At 60.8% G+C, this 20,113-nt stretch overlaps 1 protein-coding gene across 1 annotated transcript; it reads left to right on the forward strand.

The window, feature by feature from the left end:
- The first annotated feature begins 6,942 nt into the window (after nucleotides 1-6,942).
- Nucleotides 6,943-10,368, forward strand: NKX1-1 (NK1 homeobox 1). Its single transcript, XM_043573196.1, has 2 exons — nucleotides 6,943-7,408; nucleotides 9,479-10,368. Exons 1-2 carry the CDS (start codon nucleotides 6,943-6,945, stop codon nucleotides 10,366-10,368), a joined length of 1,356 nt encoding a protein of 451 aa, XP_043429131.1.
- The last annotated feature ends 9,745 nt before the right edge of the window (nucleotides 10,369-20,113 follow it).

Here is a 20,113-nt window from a genome sequence, read left to right on the forward strand (position 1 = left end):
TGGATGGGGCTGGGGGCAGGGGGGAGGGGCAAGAAGCATTACTGTGATGCGCCCACGTGCACAGACGCATCTTGGGTCGAGAAGTAAGCTGTGCACTGAGACACACAGCACAGCAGGGGTGACAATTCCTTCCCTGGGCAGGGACTTCCCATGTCGGTCTCCATGCCATCCCAGCCTGTCACCCCTGGTGAGACCCAAGCAGAGCCCGAGAAGCATGGATTCGGGCACCTGGGATTTACTGAGGCAGGAGAAATTCAGGAGGTAGCGTAGGAAAGGCAGGGACAGAACACAGCAAGGATGCCTTCTGGAGAAGTCTCGTCTTGGCCTGATCTGCAGGGAGCCCTGGAGTGTAAATCCCGACAGCTGTCTAGCCTTGAAGGAGGGACAGTGTCCCCCCAGGTGTCTCTAGGAATGAGTCTCTTATCAGCCAAGGACAGTTCTGAGTAGCTCATGGGTCTGAGCTGGAACTCCTTACACTCCTAGAAGCAGGGGCAGGGATCCAGGTGGGAATCTGGGCAGAGATCTGGACAAGATCTGGAAAAAGATCTAAGCAGGGATCTGAGTGCGGATCTGGTCAGGGGTCTGGCGGGGGACACCACCTTCATCCACTACACCAAGGAGAACGTTAATCAGCACCAGACCTGTCTGTTGGTGGAGGACAGAGCCAAGGCGGCCAGGGCCCTGACTCCCCAGCCAGGGCCATCTCCCTACTCACGGGGGCCAGAGACAGACCGGGATGTCAGACCACGGCGGGGGTGAAAGAGTGTGTGGGCCGAAGTGCTTGCCCCACCCCCTCAGCACCGTGCCTTCCGATTTTCCTCATCACTTTTTGCATTTTGCATTCCGCCTTTCCTTTGACGGGGGACACAGAGCTGAGTGAGACACACACAGTGTCCGGGAGCCCACAGTCTGGAGCCGGAGCCACATGTGAACAGATAAAGACCCTGTGATGTGTTAAAACATGACAGAGTGGAGCTCGGGTTTCGGAAGGACACTCAGGAAGGTGTCTGCCTCCACGCAGGGAAATCAGACAGCTCCCAGGTGGTGCTGCCACTGAGGTAAGTGGGAATGATGCACGTGGCCAAGTGGCCAAGGGCACTGGTCAAAGAGGGAACTGCAGATGTAGGCACATGCCAGGTTGACCACTGGGCTCAGGAGCTCTGGGCACAGGGCACAGGTTTAGGGACTGTGCAGGACAGCCTACGGGGTCCAGGGAGGAAGTCCTTAATGCCGGGCTGCAGAGCCCAGAGGCCGGCCCTAGACCCTGGCAGCCTTCAGGTGTTTCTGGAAGAGGCATGTGATTTGATTTGTGCTTTAGGATGATGGAGAACAGACCGGAGGGCTAGGCTGTGGCAAGGGCAGTGAGGGGTGAGGGCATTCATCAGCGGGAGACTCTGACACCACACGCCCAAGGCATCCCCAGACCCCCTACTCACAAGGGGTCTTCTGACCGCCCACCTCAAACAGGGAGGCTTAGGGCATTCCCCCGGGTGAAAAATCTATAGAAAGCCCAAACTGCTGTGGTGATTACTGATGGCGAGAATGCCTGCGCTTGGAGCCCTGGGTACTAACAGAACTCTGTAGGTCAGGGACACAAGGTGGCTGTTCTGGGCAGGACTGAACCTGGACATCCTTGTCGCCCTTGTGAGGTGGACCAGTCGCAGGCAAGCAAAGCAGCAGGAAAGACCAAGGGCAAAAAGGGCCATTCTAGAGAGAGCCTGCAGTGGCAAGGACCCCTCGGGGCACCCCACCTGGACTACCTTCCCTTTGGCATCTGGTAGCTGATTATGTCACTTTGCATCAGTAGGACTCGCATCCACATCAGAGTTCCACCACGTACCGGCTGGGTGACATTGGAGCATGTGATCAATTGTCTTCATCCTCAGTTTGCCCACGTGTGAGGTGGTAATCCCCACTGCTGCCCTACCTTCTGGTCGGAAAAGTCTTCGGAGCTAGGATGTCCTCCGTGGCCAAGGGAGGAAGCTGGCCACCACCTCCTCAGTGCTGATGTGGGAGTTGGGTGCCCTGCCACAGCACCCTTGACTGCACAGCCCCTCCTCCCCCACAGCACCCTTGACTGCACAGCCCGAGAGCCACTTTCAGTTTTGATGATTCAGGATTTTGTCTTTGTTTTAAAGGGTTTAAACCTCACCTTTGCGTTTGACTGACTCCTTGCCATGATCCAGGACCAGTGCTACGTGCTTTTCATCTTTGAACTCATGCAGCTTAGAAATAGAAGCATTCAAACCTGGACAGTGAAAACCTTGTAAAAATCCCTACCCTTTGGTTGGCCCTGGCTTGGCCAATGTGAATGGGCTGGGGGGTAGCACGCACTGTGCCCGGACGCCACACCACACACACAGCCTGCCGCCCTCGTCCTCCGGTGGGATATCCTAGAGTCCAAGGAAGAGAGCCAAGCTCGGGGCACAGATGTTACAGCAGGTGGACAACCGAGGAGAGCTTAGCCGTGGGTGGCAGTTTGCGCTGTCCGCGGTGCTGAACGCTCGAGCGCGCGGGGTGGGGGGGGCGCCCGGCGGCGGGTGCGCTGTCCGTGGTGCTGACGTGCTTTGGCTCTGTCTGTGGGTCTGAAGACGCCCTCGGTGCCGCGGCTGCGCGGTCCGTAGGGCGCAGGCAAACGCCCGTGTTTCCATCTCTTCTCTGCTGTTGAGTGTGGCGTACCCTTGCTCGAGAAGTCAGGAGACCCCAGGAGAGGTATATCTTAAAGAAGATGAATAAAGAAATCAATAACTAGAAAGTTCCCCTCTCGTTTTTCAAACTCGGGGTGAGCAAAATTGTTCCCCGAGGAGCAGAGGGGGTGCAGAATCCTCTTACCTCTCGCCTCTCCACGAGGAGGGAGCTTAAAAGCCTCTTGTTCTCATCCTCCTCCTCTGCCTCCTGCATCCTCCCCACAGGCGCACAGGAGGTTGGCCTATTCAGAGACACCAGCTCATCAGCGGGACTCGGCATGGACTCGAGGAGTCAGAACACTAATGTGTAGATGGAGGTGATAATGCCTTCCCTGCATATTTCACAGCGATGTTGGGAGGGCCCTGGGCAGTCTGGGGTGGGGGTATGCTTTGCATGAAACATTGTACAAAGCGGGGGTTATCCATCCATGTGCCCCTGTAGACCCCTGAACGTTGCTGCCCCTCCATCCTGCCCGATAAAGCTTCTCCAGCAAGAGAAGGGAGGACCCCCCACCCCCATGTACACGAAGGCTGTGATTGTGTTGTTACTCGACTCCCAAGGGGAAGGTATAAAAATCACATAGAATCCAACCCCCTACAAATGACAGGTGGAGACACTGAGTAGGGGGTTCATAGGCACATATGTTAGTGGTGGGGTGTCCCACCTGCTCTTGTGCACCCCACACTCCCAAAAACTCTGGTGTTGGGGAGAGGGTACGGCTGGAAGCGCAGCCCTCCCTGTACCTCTCCCTCCAACACCTCCCCTTCCTCTTCTGCATAACCTCAGTCCCCACCCACTACTGTTCCCTGGGCCACTTCTAAAACCTTGCAGCCCCAGTCCCTCCCCCAGATTTCTACACTTGTTCCGCGTCGGTCACTGTCTTGGTGCACACCCCCCACCCCAGCCTGCCAATGACCCCATCTGGTCCTGACTGATGTGCGGTGAGTGGAGGCTTAGCAATGAAGGGGTGTCTCCTGTCCACCGGGTAGGCAGAGGCATCCCTATCTCAGGCACTGATTTCACCTGTCAGTGCCCACCTGGGGCCCTGCAAGGGAAACTGGTGGCTTGGAGATAACCCGATATGGCAGATGGGCAAAGATTGCACAAATGAGGGTCTAATTGACAATCAATTGTGATTAGGAGCAAAAGGACATCTTTATAGCTAGCCCTAGACGCTCCGAGTTGAAGTTGGGGGGAGGGGAGGGTTGTTCCGGGTATCTGAGAGAGTAGGGTGGGTGGGTGCTGTGCATCCCCGTGAACGGGGTTATTTCTTAAGAGATGGGAGAGGCGGAGGGCAAGAGAGGATGCTAGGATCTCCCTGAGCCTTGTCCTCACACAGCAGCCCCCTTCGCATGGGAACGTGACCCGAGGTTGCCTACGGAGCTCTGGAGGCCTCCCCTCACACCCCATTGCCCTCCCCCTGCTCCCCTGGGCCAGACTTTGCAGTTCATTACTCAGACCACTGCAGCTCCCATTAGACTGTTGAGAGCACGGAAGAGAGAGGGAGAGGAGGACCAAGGAGGGAGTCTTGGCACCTCCAGACTCCAGGACACTCACAGCACTTTTGTCCCAGTAACACTCAGCCCCAAGCCAGCCCTCGCCTCTGGGCAGGGAGCACTTCCTGCTGTGCCGAGTGTGTGGATGTGCTTGGTTGTATATTACAATATGTTATTTGATTATGCCTATTACGTATCATATTTAATATACTGTGTTCCCTCTACTATGCTTTAGTCATACTCACCATACATTGTACTGCATCTCTGTGACATAAAACGTCATCTTATGTGTGTTTGTGTTGAACGAACGTTGTAGCGAGACGCCTCACGTCTCTCTTCCTCACCTGCAGGTGCCCAGTGTGTATAACGGGGGTGAGAGCAGACCCACGTCCACACCCTGCCCACCCAGCAGGGTGTGGGGGTGTGACAGACATGTTTGTGCCTCCCTGGTGACCTGCAGTAGCTAGGGGACAGGTGCTGTGTGGCATGGAGTGTGAGCACGCACATGAGGGGTAGAGCCAGGTCAGAGGTCTGTAGTTAGGACCCGCCCCTAGGGCACCTCATGCTGTGCCAGGGCGGGGGGGGGGGGGGGGGCGTGGTGGGAGCAGTGGCAGCTCAGGGACTGGCCAGGCAGAGGCCCTGTGTGCCCTCCTCACGGAAAGCATTAAAGAGGGGACCGAGACCAGTGCAGAGCTGGTGGGCACTGGTGAGGCTGGCTGCAGGGACGTGAGTGCATTAGTGGGTCATGCGCCTGAGATGGTGTGCCCAGGTGCTCATGAATGAATCTGCGACTGCATGTGGTGCCTGCTGCTGAATGAGTGTGTGTGTGTGTGTGTGTGTGTGTGTGTGTGAATGGGGTGTGCACATCTATATTCAAACTTAGCTGGGGGAGGGGTAGAGAGAGCCTAAGAGTCCCACCAGGAAGGTGGGGGCGGGAAGGAGATAATTACCTCCCTGTGATGAGAGATTATCCACCCTCCTTCCCCCAGAGGTGATTTATAATTTAAAGATAAAGAATAATCAAGTCCTGGCAAGGAAGGACACAGTGTTGTGGGTCTGATTAGAATCTCAGGATGGACCAGCACGCGGGGGAGGGGAGGGGAGGGAGGGGAGGGGGGAGCCCTTGCCTCCCCCCAGTCCCAGCCTCCCTGAGGCTCAGCATGTCCGAGCTGGGCCCAAATTACAGCCGATTGGTCCCCCATTATTTCTCCCAACTTTTAATTTCTGCTTCCAAAGGATCATTGCCCGCGGTAATTGCAAAGGACCCGTCCTTGTGCGCGGAGCAGGCTCCGGGGACCGCAGTGTGAGGTGGCGCGCACACCGCTCGTGCACACGCCCGCGCGCACACTCACGCCCGTCACACACAGCCTCACACCCCGCAGACCCTCGCACGCGCGCTCCCACCGCCCGCTCCCACCTGGGTCCCACCGGCGACGCGACGGCCGAGGAGCTCGCGGGCTCTGCGGCGGGAGGAGGGGGGCGGGCGCCGCCGAGGGGCAGCAGCGGTCTTACCCTCGGACGCCGACGCTGGCCGGTCCTTCCGAGGGCCGCAGGGCCCGGTGGTGCACACGTGGCAGCTGTGGGTGAATACGCGCAAACACAGCCCCGGCCCGCGGGGCTTCTGGTTTCTCCGGGCGCGGGGGGTGGAGGAGTTTGCCGCACGATGCCCCCTTACTTGAAGGGGATCGATTCTTATGCAGGCCGCCTGCCGTTTGTACGATTCTTCCGTCCCCATTTGGGGGGGGCGGGGGCGGGAGAGCCGTCCGGCCTCCCTCATTTTCGATCCCACTTCTAATGAGCGACCCAGGGGCCGCCGGCCCCGCCCCTCGCGGGGACACGAGGCCGGGCCCTAGTTTGACGACGCGAAGGGGGCGGGAGCGGGAGGGGCCGGAGGGACAGAGACCCTGAGCCAGGGAGACCCAGAGACTCGAGAGGCGACCCCGAGACGAGCGACCGGGAGAGGCGGGAGCGAGGTCCACCGAAGGAGAGGGAGGGGGCCGGAGACGCGCGGAAGACGCCGAGAGTCTTCCCCCGGGGACACCCCCCGCCGCCCGCCACGACCCCACCCCCTGCCCCAGCCGCGGAGGGACGCCGGGGCCTCGGGGACCGCGGTTGCGCCGGGACTGCGCGCCCCGGAGCCGGACGAGAGGCCGCCTGCCCGCCGCGTCCCGCGCCGGGATGTCCCGGCCGAGTCTTCGCGCTCGCCCGCCCGCGCGCCCCGGGGCCTCCGCGGCCCCTCCGCCGACCGATCCCGCAATTATTTAAAAGCCAGGGCGGCTCCTCCCCCTTCGCCCAGGAGGCAGGCGCACCGTTTCTGGACGAGCGGAGGCGCGGCGACGCGCCGCTGACCGCGACAGCCGCTCGCGGCCCGCACTCGGGCTCCGGGCTGCGCGTCTGTCGGTCGGGCCCGGGGCTCCGTCCGTGTGTCCCGCGCGGGGCCCGCCTCCTCCGCCCGGGGCCGTTCGCAGCCAATTAGGCGCGCGCGCTAACGAGGGCGGCGGCGCCCCGCGGCCGCCTGCGGGCGCACGTGTGTGCGGCGTGTGGGCGCGTGGGCGCCGCCGGCGGGGTCGCCATAAATGCGCGGGCCGGGCGCGGCGGGCGCCTGAGGCGGCGGCGGAGGCAGCGCCGGGCGGCAGCGGCCGAGAGCCAGCCGAGCCGAGGCCGCCTGCGCCGGGCCGTGCGGCGGCGCCCGGGGCCGCCGGGGATGGGAGCCCAGTAGCCGGCGGGGCCCGAGCGGCCGGAGCGGCGGGAGGCCGGCATGAGCGCGAGCGGCCCGGCGGCTCCCGGGGACGGCCCGGCGCTGCCGCCGCCGCCGCCCGGGCCCGGCCCGGGGCCCGCACCGCCCGCCGCCACCGCCGCCGCCACCGCCCGGGACGCCATGGACGGGCGCGCCGAGCTGCCCGCCTTCGCCCGCGCGGGACCCCCGCCGCTCGCCGCCAGCGACACGGTGCCCGCGGCGCCCGAAGGGGCCGGGGCGGCCCGGCCTGGCCCGCCGCCGCGCCCCACGTCCTTCTCGGTGCTGGACATTCTGGACCCCAACAAGTTCAACAGCAGGAGACGCCGCTGTGTGCTTCTGGGCCCCGCCGCGTGCGCCCCGTGCGCCCCGGCCCCGTGCGCCCCGGCCCCCTCCGCCCCGGGGCGCCCGCCGCGCTCAGAGGACCTGGAGCGCCGCGCCCTCGCCGCCGCCGGAGGAGCTGGGGCCGCCACCGGAGCTGAGCCGCCGCGTGAGTAGGACGCGGCCCGCTCCGGGTGCGGGGGGCGGGGGGACGGGCCGCCTCTACGCGTTCACGCTCCTGGGCCCCTCGGCGCGCCTGGCCGGCCGGGTGCCGGGGCGGTGTGCGAAGTTCGCAGCGCGCGGGGCTCCTTCCGACCCGGACTCCGGGGCCCGCGCCGCCCCGCGCCTCCCGGGATGGCTCCGCCAGCGGGTCCCGGGGCTGCGGGGCCGCGGGGCCAGCCTCGGAAGGTAGTTGGTGCCGGAGGAGGAGGGCGCCTGCGAGGCTGCGGCCCGTGACCTCCCCGCCCCCACCACGGCTGCCCGAGGCCTCCCTTCCTCCCCCTTTCCTCCTCCTCCTCTTTTTTTTTTTTTTTTTTTTTTTTTTTTTTGGGACAAATCAGACTAATTGTGACAAAACGCTGGTTATCTCTGGAAAAACAATTAAATCCCTTCGATTACAGTTAAGGGGAAATGTGCTTAGCGGCGGAAAGCGGCCGGTAATGGGGCGGCCCGCGCCCCCGGCCCGGTCGATATCCCATTACGGCAGCATGCATATCTCTTTCAAGCACCTTGCAAACTCCCCCCGAACATCTAAATTATAGGGTCAAAATTCGGATAATTACTCGATTAAAACCTATTACACTTATTAGGGGCCGCTATTGATCGAGAATTGCATTCGACCGGCTCCTGATTGCTTTTGGTTCCCCCTCCTCCGGCCCTTTCTCCCTCCAACTTCCCAGCCCCTCGCCGAGCAGGGACGGGAGCAAGCGCAGGGCAGCCGGGGCTGGGGCCGCAGCCTTGGGGCGTGGGGGCCTCAGGTACTTGGCTTTGCCGGTTCCAGGTGGGGTCTAGATGGAGGGGGAGCAAGCCCAGGCCGGCCGGAGGGAAACCCTCTGGGCTTTGGGCCTAGCCTGGGTTCTGGGAGTCTCCACCCCGAGCCTGCACCCGCATCGGGAGCCCATCCCAGCGGAAGGCCCTGGCTCTCGCAGCTTCAGGGAGGGAGCCAGGCCAGGCCCTCTCCCTCCTCAGATCTCCCCGGGACAAGGCAGGGCTGTATGGCCAGGTGCTCTCAGGGTCCCCTAGGGGATAGCCCCTGCTCCCGCCAAGGGGTGTGGCTGGGGGGCCAGGCCACCTGCCCTGCCGACTTCCACCTAACCTCTGCAGTTGCCCTGGAGGAGTCTGCTGGTACCGAATCTGACGTTTGTTCCCCGGGTTCTCCATGTCAACCTGACTCAACAGCAGGGGCCTCGGTGCCGACTGGGCCGCACTGTGTAGGGCACCTGCCTGGCTTTTCTCACGGTGGGTCGGTGGTACCACCACCTGTGGGGGTGGAGTCTGCGCGGATGCCCTCCCAGGGCCTGCCCAGGACAGACCCTTTCTTGCAAATTTCCCCGACTCAAAATGCAGCCACCTCAGGGGCCTCTGCTGGGAGGAGCCCTGCTGCTGCGCAGACTGGGCCTAGCGGGGACACCCCCGATTTAGCGCCCAGGGCCAGACCTCCTGGTCAGGACCCAGACCCACCCGGGTTTCCGCGGCGGGGAGGACGGCTGCCAAGTTCCAGGCCCAGGAGGCTTGAGGTGGAATCGGGGCCAGGGCGGCCGGTTCTGGTCCCCAGGAGCCCCCCACTCCTTGCAGGCGGCCCCAATCCCACCGCCGCCTGTGGCCCGCAGGCTCTCAAAGGCCGGGTAATTGGCTGGCCCTCGCCTCTCCGTAATTGGAGGGTAATCTACGCCGAAATAAATTAAATGGCCGTTAACTAGTTTGTACATTACACAAAATGAGTTTAATTAAGTTTGTATCTGCCCCGCGGATCGATCGGAGCCTTCACTCCGCTGTAAACCCCGCGCGCGGAACCGGCCCGGCCCGGCCCGGGAGGCTCGGCGCAGGGGAAGCTTCGAGAGAAGCAAGCGAGGAAGGGATAGCGAGGCGCCCCGGGCGCGCGGGAGAGGAGGGGGGGGGAGAAGGAAAGCGCCCAGGGGAAGAGGAGGGGGGTAGCGGAGAGAAGGGGACCCTCCCCGGGGCGGGAGCGGGAGGGAGGGCGCCGCGTCCTGACTGTGCTGTGCTCCCCGCCCGCCCGCAGACGCCGGCGACCCCTACAAGGCGGACGAGGCCGAGGCCAGCGGCTACAGCAGCGGCGGCGGCGGCCGCAGCCCGAGCGCGGACAGCGGGGACGAGGCGCCCGACGACGACGACGACGACGACGACGGGGCGCCCGAGGCCGGGACTGCGCGCGGCGCGGAGGAGGCGCGGGGAGGCGGCGGCGGCGGCGGCCTCGCGGCCCGCGGGTCGGGCTGCCCGGGCGCGGCCGAGGCCGAGGCGCCCCCCGGCGCGGTGGACGAGGCTGCAGCCCCCGGCCCCCGCGGGACCTCGCCCGGAGCCCCGGGCCCGCCGGGGGTCGCGGCGGCGGCGGCGGCGGCAGGGGGCGCGGGGACGACCCCGCAGGGCGCGGCCGCGGCCGCGGCCAAGCCCAAGCGGAAGCGCACGGGCTCGGACTCCAAGTCCGGGAAGCCGCGGCGCGCGCGCACCGCCTTCACCTACGAGCAGCTCGTGGCGCTGGAGAACAAATTCAAGGCGACGCGCTACCTGTCGGTGTGCGAGCGCCTCAACCTGGCGCTGTCGCTGAGCCTCACCGAGACGCAGGTGAAGATCTGGTTCCAGAACCGCCGCACCAAGTGGAAGAAGCAGAACCCCGGCGCCGACACGAGCGCGCCGACCGGCGGCGGCGGGGCCGCGGGGCCGGGCGCGGGGCCGGGCGCGGGGCTGCCGGGCGGCCTCAGCCCGCTCAGCCCGTCGCCGCCCATGGGCGCGCCGCTCGCCATGCACGGCCCGGCAGGGTACCCGGCGCACGGCCCCGGCGGCCTGGTGTGCGCCGCGCAGCTGCCCTTCCTGTCGAGCCCGGCGGTGCTGTCGCCCTTCGTGCTGGGCTCGCAGACCTACGGCGCGCCCGCCTTCTACGCGCCGCACCTGTGAGCGCGGCGGCGGCGGCGGACGGGGACCCGGAGGCGCCCGCCGCCGCGCTCGTGCAAGGCCTCGGTCGTGGACTGTGTACATAGCCCGTTGCTACAGGAGAGTTTTAAATTTATAAACGACTGTTCGCGTCGGGGCCGGGCTCGGCCCGCTCGGAAGCACTTTGCTGAACTTGACTCAATCAATAAACCGCAGGAGGCCGAACCCGCGTCCCTCAGGCTCCCGCGCTGCCTTGCGCCGGTCCCGTCCGGTCCCGTCCGGTCCCGTCGGTGCGTACTTGGCGCGACCGAGGCGCCTCGGAGGCTGTTGCGCCAGGCGCTGCGTTCAGGCCTCGGTTTCCCCGCGGGCGTGGTGTCCCGTGGCCAAACTCTGCGGTCGGATGGCGTCTGGGTTCCGCCACACGCGCGCGCTTGGTGCTGGCCGACTGAGGCTACTGTCCAAGAGTCCCGCGTCCCCGCGTCTCCCCTTCCCCCACCCCGAATCCTCTAGCTTCGGGGACGCCCCCCTTCCACCTCCGTGGAGCCTTGGGGGGCCCTTAGGGGTGCGGGAAGCCCGGCGGGACGGAGCCGGGCGGGGCGGGGCCGCGGGTGTTGGGCGCATCCTCCCCCGGCCCCGCAGGGACGAGCTCCCGTCGCTTCCCAGCCGAGGAAAGCTGGGGCGCGCCGGGCTCCAGACACTTGCCCGAGAGCGCCGGGCTGGACCGCAAGCCCGGCCCGCACGAGTCCAGCGCTCCAGCCCGGCGCGGCCACCTCTCCTCCAACGACTGGCGGGTTCCCCTCCAGTCGCGGTCCCCACGCGGGTTCCTGGAGCCCCGGAGACGCGGGGAGGCTAGAGGCGGCGGCCCCCGGGCGGGTGGCTGCCCGACGCGAGAGCCGAGGCTACGGGGCCGCAGGCCGCCGGCCCGCCTGGACTGCGAAAGAGCTCGCAGGGGCCGCACGACCCGGGGCGCCGTGGGGCCCGTGGGGCTGGTCCGCGCCGAGCCCAGCGCCGCAGAGGGAGCCAGGGCGCGGCGGCCGCGTGTCTAGGCGAGCACCCCCCTGCGCGTGCGAGGAGTCGGCTGAGCTCTCCCAACTTTTCCCTGCGCCAGGCAGCCCGCCACGGTCCACTTTGGGTAGGGCTGGGGGCTGAGGCTGGAGCGAGAGGCTGGAGCCAGAAGGCGCTGTGGGGGTGGACGGCAGCGATCCCCCACCTGCCTGGGTAGGAGTGAGGAGAGCGCCCCCCCCCCACTGGCTTCACCATCACTAGTGGGTAAAGGGCAGCTGAGGGGCAGCTGGGACCACCCTGCCCACCACGCCCCAGGCTCCACCCCACCTGCCACCCCCCGCCCCTGCTCCCCACCTGCACAGCGCCGGCACCAGGAGATTTTCTGCTAAGTAACCCTGCTGACCGACTCCGTCAGCCCCAAGAGGGGGGCTCTCCTACTGGCGGAGCTCAGCATGCCCCAGGAGTGGGGCTCAAATCTGCTGAATCTAACGGGAGAGGGGAGAGGAGGTGGGGACACCCCTGGTCTCACCACTGAGGCCTGGGCACCCAGGGTGTAGGCAGCTGACAGAGGAGAACCAGAGCTCCAGAAAGTTCCAGAAGGCTCTTGGCCTAAAATCAAATCACAGCATGGCGGTGAACTTAGCCCAAGTGGGCTCAGGGGCTGCCAAAGCAGGAAGCCACAGCCTCCGCTTCTCCCGAGCCGGGAGGACAGGCCAGAGGAGGCAAGCCTATCAACCTAGAGGGTGTGGGGTCCGTGCTCCAGGGAGCCCCTGCTTCCCCTAAGCCCACCTGCTGAGCCCAGTGGAGTCTGCTGCTCCACCGCCCTCAGAGGGAGAGGACGAGGCAGACCTCCAGCGCGCCCGCCCAGGCCGAGCTAGAGGCAGAGGGGAGCGGTGGTTTTCCGGATTCCTCAGCACTGCCCCTGCCCCACGGGGGGCTGACTTCGCTGTTAGTGCCAGGAAGGGCTGTCTCAGTCCTGGGATCCGAGTGCGCCGAGGGATGGCCCCTCCTCGAGCTCCGAGGACCAGTCCTGGCTGCAGTCGCATCCATCGGGAATCCCAGAACACACCCATGTACTTCCCATCACCTGGAAGGAGTCTCCTGTCCGGCAAGGCGCAGGCCCTGCGAGTATGAGCCCAGACGAATACAGGCCTCCCTGAGGGCCTTGCTGGGGAGGCTCCGCTCACCACGCTGACCCCCAGGCTCCTGCCCGGGAACTGCCGAGCCCAGGCAGACGCAGAGCTCCCTCCCCATGAGGCCACCCCCCACACCACCCAGCCCTCCTCGTCTCCCTCCGCGCCCAGCCCACAGCTGGCGCTCTGTGGTCCCCTGCTAGTGGGATTGGCTTTGGCTGCATGAAAGAGAAAATCCAAAGAACACAAGTTGAAAGATTATTTTCTTTTGTGTGAGGAAAATCTGGCCGCTGGCAGCCCCAGGCAGCCATGACACCTACAAAGAGCCCTTGGAAACCCTATTCCATCCCACTATCTGCTACAGCTTCCCTGGGCTGGGTCCTCATCCTCAGAGATCCATATGGAGGGTGACGCTCCAGCCATCACATCCCCATTCCAGGCAGCCAACAGGAAGGAAAGGAGCAGAGGGGCACACCCCTTTTCCTTTTAAGGCGCTTTCCCAGAAGCCTATGTAACACAGCTGCTCACAACTCATTGGTCAGAGCTTGGTCACATGACCGCTCCTTGCCACGGGAGGCTGGGAAATGTAGTTTTTTAGAGCCGGTGGCAACTCCTAGTGAAAAGGGGAGAGTGGATGGACATGGGGGCCGCTAGCCTACCGGCCACCCCCGCATAGCACCCTCCAGCGTCGCCCGATTCCTTGCCTGCCTGCCCAGCTCCTTTGCCCATCTTTGTTCCGTCCCCCCCAGCCCCCGCACCGGCAGCTGGGCACGCGGGGGCCATGGGCTCACCCAGCTGTTGGCCACACCCTCCAGCGGGCACACCCCAGTGTGTTCACTTCCCTCTGTCCGTGACCCCCCACCGCCCCCTCGCCCCCACTGCCGGCTCGGGCCACCCACCCATCCCGCCATGTGCCCTCCCCGCCCACCTCGGACTGACCCCTGCGCCCTCCCTCCTCACCCACTCTTTCTGCTAGGCGGTGTCCAAACATGCTCTAGGGGCCGCACCCTCCTTCGAGCCGACCCTGTATTGCGTCCAGCTGCCCTCCCAAAGCCAGAGTTGCCCAAAGGGCTGTCTCCACTCGCTGTCCACTTCGGTGTCTCCGCCCGCGTCTCCCCTTCAGCCCCGCGCGGCCCTGGCCCCACTGCCTGCCGGTTCTTCTGCTGGGCCCCGGGCCCCACGCACCCCTCGCGCCCCACCTGCAGTCCCGCAGAGGCGACCCTGAGCGCAGCTCCGCCCCCCCCCCCCCCCCCCCCCCCCCCCCCCCCCCCCCGGGACCGTGCCCGCCCCGCCCCCCACCGTCTTCCAGCAAACCCTGGTGGCCCGTGCGCCCTGACCCACCTCACTCCCCACCCTGCCGCCCCGGCCGCGGGGCCGCGGTGCCCTCGTCCACGTGGTCCCCTCCCCACACCGCAGCTCCGCAGCAGAGGGGCCATCTCTTCAGCCTCACAGGCCTCCCCGGCGGCGTGTCTAGCGCTGTCACCCGACCAGTCGCCGTGCCCCTCCCGCTCCTCCTCCCTTGCCCGCGGTTAATCACGTGTGACCACACGCCCCCGCTCCCAATCAGCCAGCCTCATCTGTCACATCCCCCGTCCCAAAGTGGCACCCTGAGGACCCAATGTGGAGTCCCCAGGTCTCTGCCCTGGGTCACTTGAGGTTCACAGGGCTCTGTGAAGTGTGACTCAGCTCAGAGGGGCCTCCCTAGGCTATTCGAGGGATGGGGGGGGTGGGGGGCTTCCTTCCGGGAGGGAATGACGTTTACATAGGGAGGGCAAGGCTGACAGACAGCCTGGGCACCAGGGGCACCAGCTGGGGGAGGGGGGAGGGAGGGGAGGGTCAAGCAGGTCACTCTCAGGGACGTAGGCACTGTCACGTGGAGGGACACGGGTCCATTCCAGGGCCCCTCCCCCCACATGTCCCACCCACACCTGTTGATGGCCCCTTCAGAGCAGCCCTACTGAGGGCACATTCTCCCCCTTGCCCGGACACGGGCCAATGGTAGCTGGAGGCTTATCCCCATTTCTTGCTTTCTGGGCAGCTAGGTGCCGCCATGTGATCAAGTCTGGCCAAGGCCATGCAAGCAGTGTGCGTCTTCCCTTCCCAAGAGGGGTTCCCGGAAAGGCCCTTCACAGAAAATGGAGGCACACCCCACCGTGCCTCCTTCCTTCTCCAGATCCTGTGATGGCTGGAGCCCCAGCAGCCAACTTGGGCCAAGAGGTAGCCTGGGGAACGGAGGTCCTACGCACTGGTGCTGGGAAGAGACGAGGCTCCAATGGCACCGTGGGTGGCTTCTCACCAGCTTGGGGGGCTCGCCTGAGAGGCACACACACAAGCCAGGGCCACTCGGGGGTTTCCCATTCTGCGCAGCCGGTTCTGTGACAGGCCATTTCTGTAAGCTCCGTCCAACCCCAGTCCCGAGGCCGCGACCCTGCAGTGATGCTCCCGGGGCCCTGCCGGTCATCCCTCCTGCCATCCCTCTGCTGTTCTGCGGGCCGGCCCGGGCGGGGGCAGCAGTGCCCTTCAGGACCACGTTCCTGGGCTGAGGTATGCAGGTGCCACGGCCCCGCCCTCACCCCTCTGGGCCGGGAGCCCCTTCGCGGGGCCTGTCACCACAGCCCGGCTCCAAGCCGGCCACGGGCGTCCGCGCTGCACCCGGCCAGCGGGCCTGCTCTCCCACCGGCTGGAAACACACGAGCGCGCAGGCCTGCCCTTCAGGAAACTCCGGCAGACGCAGCGCCAGATGAGACACAGAGGCACTCAGGCCTGAGCTAAGTCTCACGAAATCCCTCCTCCTCCCTCGGCGCACCCGTTTTCTAACTGCCTCAGAGCGGACAGAAAGACATCTCTGACGTAAAAACGCAGGACAAAGCCACAGTTATCAAAACAGGTGTACTACATAAACGGGCGGGCTGACGGGACAGGAGGGTTCTGTCTTCCCTGGGTGTCGACCTAAGTGAAAGGCGGTGTGCCACGTCTGCACAAGAGACCGCTTGTTAGAAATGGGTGACACGAGCAGCCACCTATCGGGAATGAAAGCTGGGTTTCCGGGCTCGTATTTTGTATCAAAACCGATGATGGATCAGTGAGCGAAATGTGAAAACGAAGCCCAAAAAGTGCCGGGAAATGTGGGAATATTTTTTAATGTAATCCTTGAGTGGGGAAGGGACACAAAACACAAGAGGCAGGAGAGGTCGGGAAGATGCAAGGCGTACAAAATCCACCTGGCCGAACGGCGATCGCAGGATCGGCAGACGGCAAATACTCGAGGCTCACCACACTGAGCTACTTGTCTTTTTTTTTTTAATTTTTTTTTTAATGTTTATTTATTTTTGAGACAGAGACAGAGCACGAACGGGGGGGGGGGGGGGGCAGAGAGAGAGGGAGTCACAGAATCCGAAGCAGGCTCCGGGCTCCGAGCCGTCAGCGCAGAGCCCGACGCGGGGCTCGAACCCACGGACCGCGAGATCGTGACCTGAGCCGAGGTCGGCCGCTCAACCGACTGCGCCACCCGGCGCCCCTGAGCTACTGGTCTCAACTAATGAAGAGCTCCTCCAGCTCACACAAGTTAGTAAGTCAGCAGGAAACGAGCAAAGGATATGGACATCCGGCTCCCAGAAAAGGAGACACGAGGAGAAATGCCCGGTAGCTCACCCCCCCAAGAGGCACATCATCAACCAGAACTCCAAGGTGCCACTGCTCCATGGGGCAAGTGCCCGGTGCCGCCACCGCTGAGTGCCCAGGGCTCCGGGAGCCCGCGTCTTCGCGGGCTGCCGCCACTGGGAAAGCGAATGGAGCGGTCGGTCCCACGGCAACTAGCCCAGTAGCAGCCGCACAACCGCTGGGGCTCCGCACTCGCGATCCCGGGGGCCCAGAGAGACACCCGTGGCTGTGGTGGATGCGCGTGTGCGAGCCGTGTGCCGGACCCCTGGGAACGGTCAAGGGCTAGGAAGGGCCTTCCTGCCCCAAGTCGGGACTGCTCAAAATGCCACCGAACCCGAGGGAAAACGGCCAGAACTAACATTCCCAAGACTCTGGAAATTCACCAGAGACCTGGACCGATAGGCTGAGTCACGGTGGGAGGTTGCCATTCCCAGTCCCTCTCCTGCTTCGCAGTGTGACCTTTAACCCCAGCAGCCTCACAGCCACAGCGGCTGTGGAAATCAGTCCGGCAGTCACTGGGAGGTGAAGACGAGGTGTGGAGCCCCCCGAAGCCCTCCCCTCAGAGAACTGGCACCATTTGACCTGTCTGGCTGCTGCCTGGAAAAAATCCATTCGCCAGGCTGGTCTTTTTCCGGCCTGACTCAAGTGGCCGAGTGTGGGTTTGTTGCAAACAATCAGCGGCGCTGTTTAACGATGCGGCCGCCCACAGAGGCAACATGCGCTTGGGCAAACGAGAGGCTGGCCAAAAAACCTCCGAAGACCTGAGGAGTACCCAGCTCTCACCTCCGGCTGAACTCGAGGCCCTGTACAACAAGCAGGAAGTGTGAGTTCTCGGTGAGAACTGACTGGCTGAGCAAAGTGAGCCCCACATGCACACACAGCTTGTCTACAAAACTACAAGACTTCTTGGGTCAAAGCATTTAAGGAAGTCTCTGTTCAATCATTAGCTGATCACTAAGCTAACCACAGAGACTCCAGTGGCCAAGCATAACAAAGAATACAGATTTACATAATTAGTCCAGAAAGGACATTAAACAAACAGCGACAACAAATTTGGGGGGGGGGGAGGATCTGATTTCCAGAGTTGTCATGTTGTATTATCTAAAATGTCTAATTTTCAACAGAAAAATTATGACACATAAGGCATCGGGGAAGTGTGGCCCATACACAGGGACAGAAGCACTCGATGGAAACTGTCCCTGAATAAGCCCAGACGTGGAAGTTATTAGACAAATGTTGTAAATCGGTTATTATAAATATGTTCAAAGAATTAAAGGAAGACACGTATAAAGAATGAAAATGAGAATGGCGTTTCACCAAATAGAGAATATTGGTAGAAAGAAAGACATTATAGAAAAAAAACCAAATAGAAATTCTGGGCTCAGAAAGTATAGGTGAAATGAAAAATTCATTAGAGCAACTAAACATTAGATTTTTGTTGGAAAAAGAATCTGTGATCTTGAAAACAGATCAATAGGTTCATTCTGAGGAGCAGAAAAAAGAATGAAGAAAAATGAACAGGGCCTCAGGGACCAGAGAGACATCATCAACCAGCTGACATACACATAATGGGAGTCCAATGACAGGCGAGAGAGAAAGAGGCAGGAGAAGAAAAAATGGCCCCACACCTCCCAAATTTGATGAAAAACCACCTCTAAATCCAAGAAGCTCAACAAATCTCAAAGACGACACAAGCAAAGACACACAATCAAACTGTCAAAAGTCAACGACAAGGAGTACCTGGGAAGCAACAAGGAGAAGCCCCAACCTGTTGTGTACATGGCATCGTCTAGAAGGTGAACACTGGCTTCTTGTGAGAAACCGTGGGCGCCAGAAGGCAGTGAGATGACACAAAGTGTTAGAAAGACTATTACCAAGATTTCAAAATCCGGCAAAGCCATTCTTCAGAAGCGAAGAAGAAAACATTCCAGACAAACAAAAATGGGGAGAATTCACCGCCAGCAGACTTCTCCTACAGGAAATAACTGCAGGGAGCCCTTCAGGCTAAAGTGAGAGACACTAGTCAAATCCACAAGAAGAAACACAGAGTGCCGGTAAAGGCAACCACGCAGCCAAAGAGCAGACAGAATAAATGTATTTTTGATTGTAAACGTTTTCTTTTCCCATCTGAGTCAAAAGAGCTGCATAAAGCGATAATCACAAAACTATGCTGACGGGCTCACAATCTATTAACACGTAATTTGTACGACAAAAAAATGGCACAGAGAAGCTGGGAGGGAACAGACTTATGTTAGAGCAAATGCTCCTGAAATTAAGTTGGTATGAATCCAAACTAGACCGTATTTAGTCGTTCACTCTGAAGGTTCCAGAGCAACCACTAAAACATTGCCCCCAAAACAAAAACAAACACCCAGTGAAAGGCACAGGGGGATTAAGTGAACGTCCATCCAACATACAAGAAAAGGACAAAGGGGAAAAGAGAGATAAAAAGATGTGTAGAAAAGCTGAAAGGTGACAGATGTAAATCTTTCTTATCGTAATTACATTAAAGGTAAATGGAGTAAACTGCGCTATAAGTGCAGAGATCGGCAGAACAAATGAAAAGCCACAATTAGCTACATGCCACCTATAAGGAGCACGTTAGGATCAGATAAAGATGTACCACGCAAACAACAACCAGAAGGCGTGCTGACATCACACGAAAAGAGACTTAGAGACAGACAAAAGCTGTTCGAGACAGAGAAGGCTGTGTTACAAAAGGGTCAGTATATCAGGAAGAAATAATAGTATAAGCATATATGCACTTAACGACAGAGCCCCAAAACACAGGAAGCAAAAACAGAAGTGAAAGGAGAAACGACTGGACAGGAATGGCTGCAGACCGCCATCCCCCACTTTCAATAGTGGGTAGAACAAGCGGGCTGAAGGCCAACAAGGAGAGAGAGGAGGTAAGCAACACTACGGACCAACTCAACCTAACACGTGTCTACACGACACCCAACAACAGAATAGTTTCTCAAGTGCATGTGGAACATTCTCCAGGATAGCGCATACACAAAATAAGTCTTAAAGGACTGAAACCATACATGATGTGTTCTTTGGCTATGTGGAATGAAATCAGAAATCAAGTAACAGAAAAACATTGGGAAATTAACAAGTATGTGGAAATTAAACCAACTCTTAAATCACAAGAAAAATGAGAAAATACTTGGAGATAAAGATGAGGCAGAGCACACACAACCTACACGATGAAGCTAAAGCAGCACCTAGATGGAAACTTCCAGATGTAGACACCTAATGAAAAAGAAGCTAGACCTCAAATCAGTAAGCTAATCACCTATCTTCAATAACTAGAGAGAAAACTAAGCCCAAAGCACCCCAAAATAAATAATAGAGTAGAAAATAATGAAACAATGAAAAAATAAGAAAAAAAAATCAACAAAACCAAAAGCTGGGTTTTGAACAGATAGTAAAATTGGAAAGCCTTTAGCTAGACTGGCCAAGAAAATTTGAGAGAGAGAGAGGACAATTTTCTAAAATCAGGAATGAAAGAATAGATGTTACCACCACACTTACAGAAATAAAAAGGGCTGTAAAGGAATAGTATGAACCACTGAGATCAACAAATTACAATAAAAAACCTATGTGAAATGGACACATGCCTACAAATACAGAAGCTACTAAAACTGGGGAGCCTGGGTGGCTCAGTCGGTTAAGCGTCTGACTTTGGTTCAGGTCATGATCTCACGGTTCCTGGGTTCGAGCCCCGCGTCGGGCTCTGTGCTGAAAGCTCAGAGCCTGGACTTGCTTCAGATTCTGTCTCTCCCTCTCTCTGCCCCTCCCCTGCTCATGCTGTGTCTCTCGCTGTCTCTCAAAAATAAACGTTAAAGAAAAAAAAAAAAAAAAAAGCTACTGAAACTGACTCAAGGAAGAACAGAAAATCTAAACAGATCTATAATAAATGAAGACAATCAGTTAATTAAGAAAAAACAACTTCTCACAAGGAAAAG

Source organism: Prionailurus bengalensis, chromosome B1 (assembly GCF_016509475.1).
Source record: "Prionailurus bengalensis isolate Pbe53 chromosome B1, Fcat_Pben_1.1_paternal_pri, whole genome shotgun sequence".
NCBI classification, from domain to species: Eukaryota; Metazoa; Chordata; class Mammalia; order Carnivora; family Felidae; genus Prionailurus; species Prionailurus bengalensis.

What these genes read in the sequence shown, in the direction of transcription:
- NKX1-1 (XM_043573196.1), top strand. Translation starts at nt 6,943, where the DNA reads ATGAGCGCGAGCGGCCCGGCGGCTCCCGGGGACGGCCCGGCGCTGCCG. An exon ending in CACCGGAGCTGAGCCGCCGC is followed by an intron (nt 7,409 to 9,478) that starts GTGAGTAGGACG and finishes GCCCGCCCGCAG; the next exon opens with ACGCCGGCGACCCCTACAAG.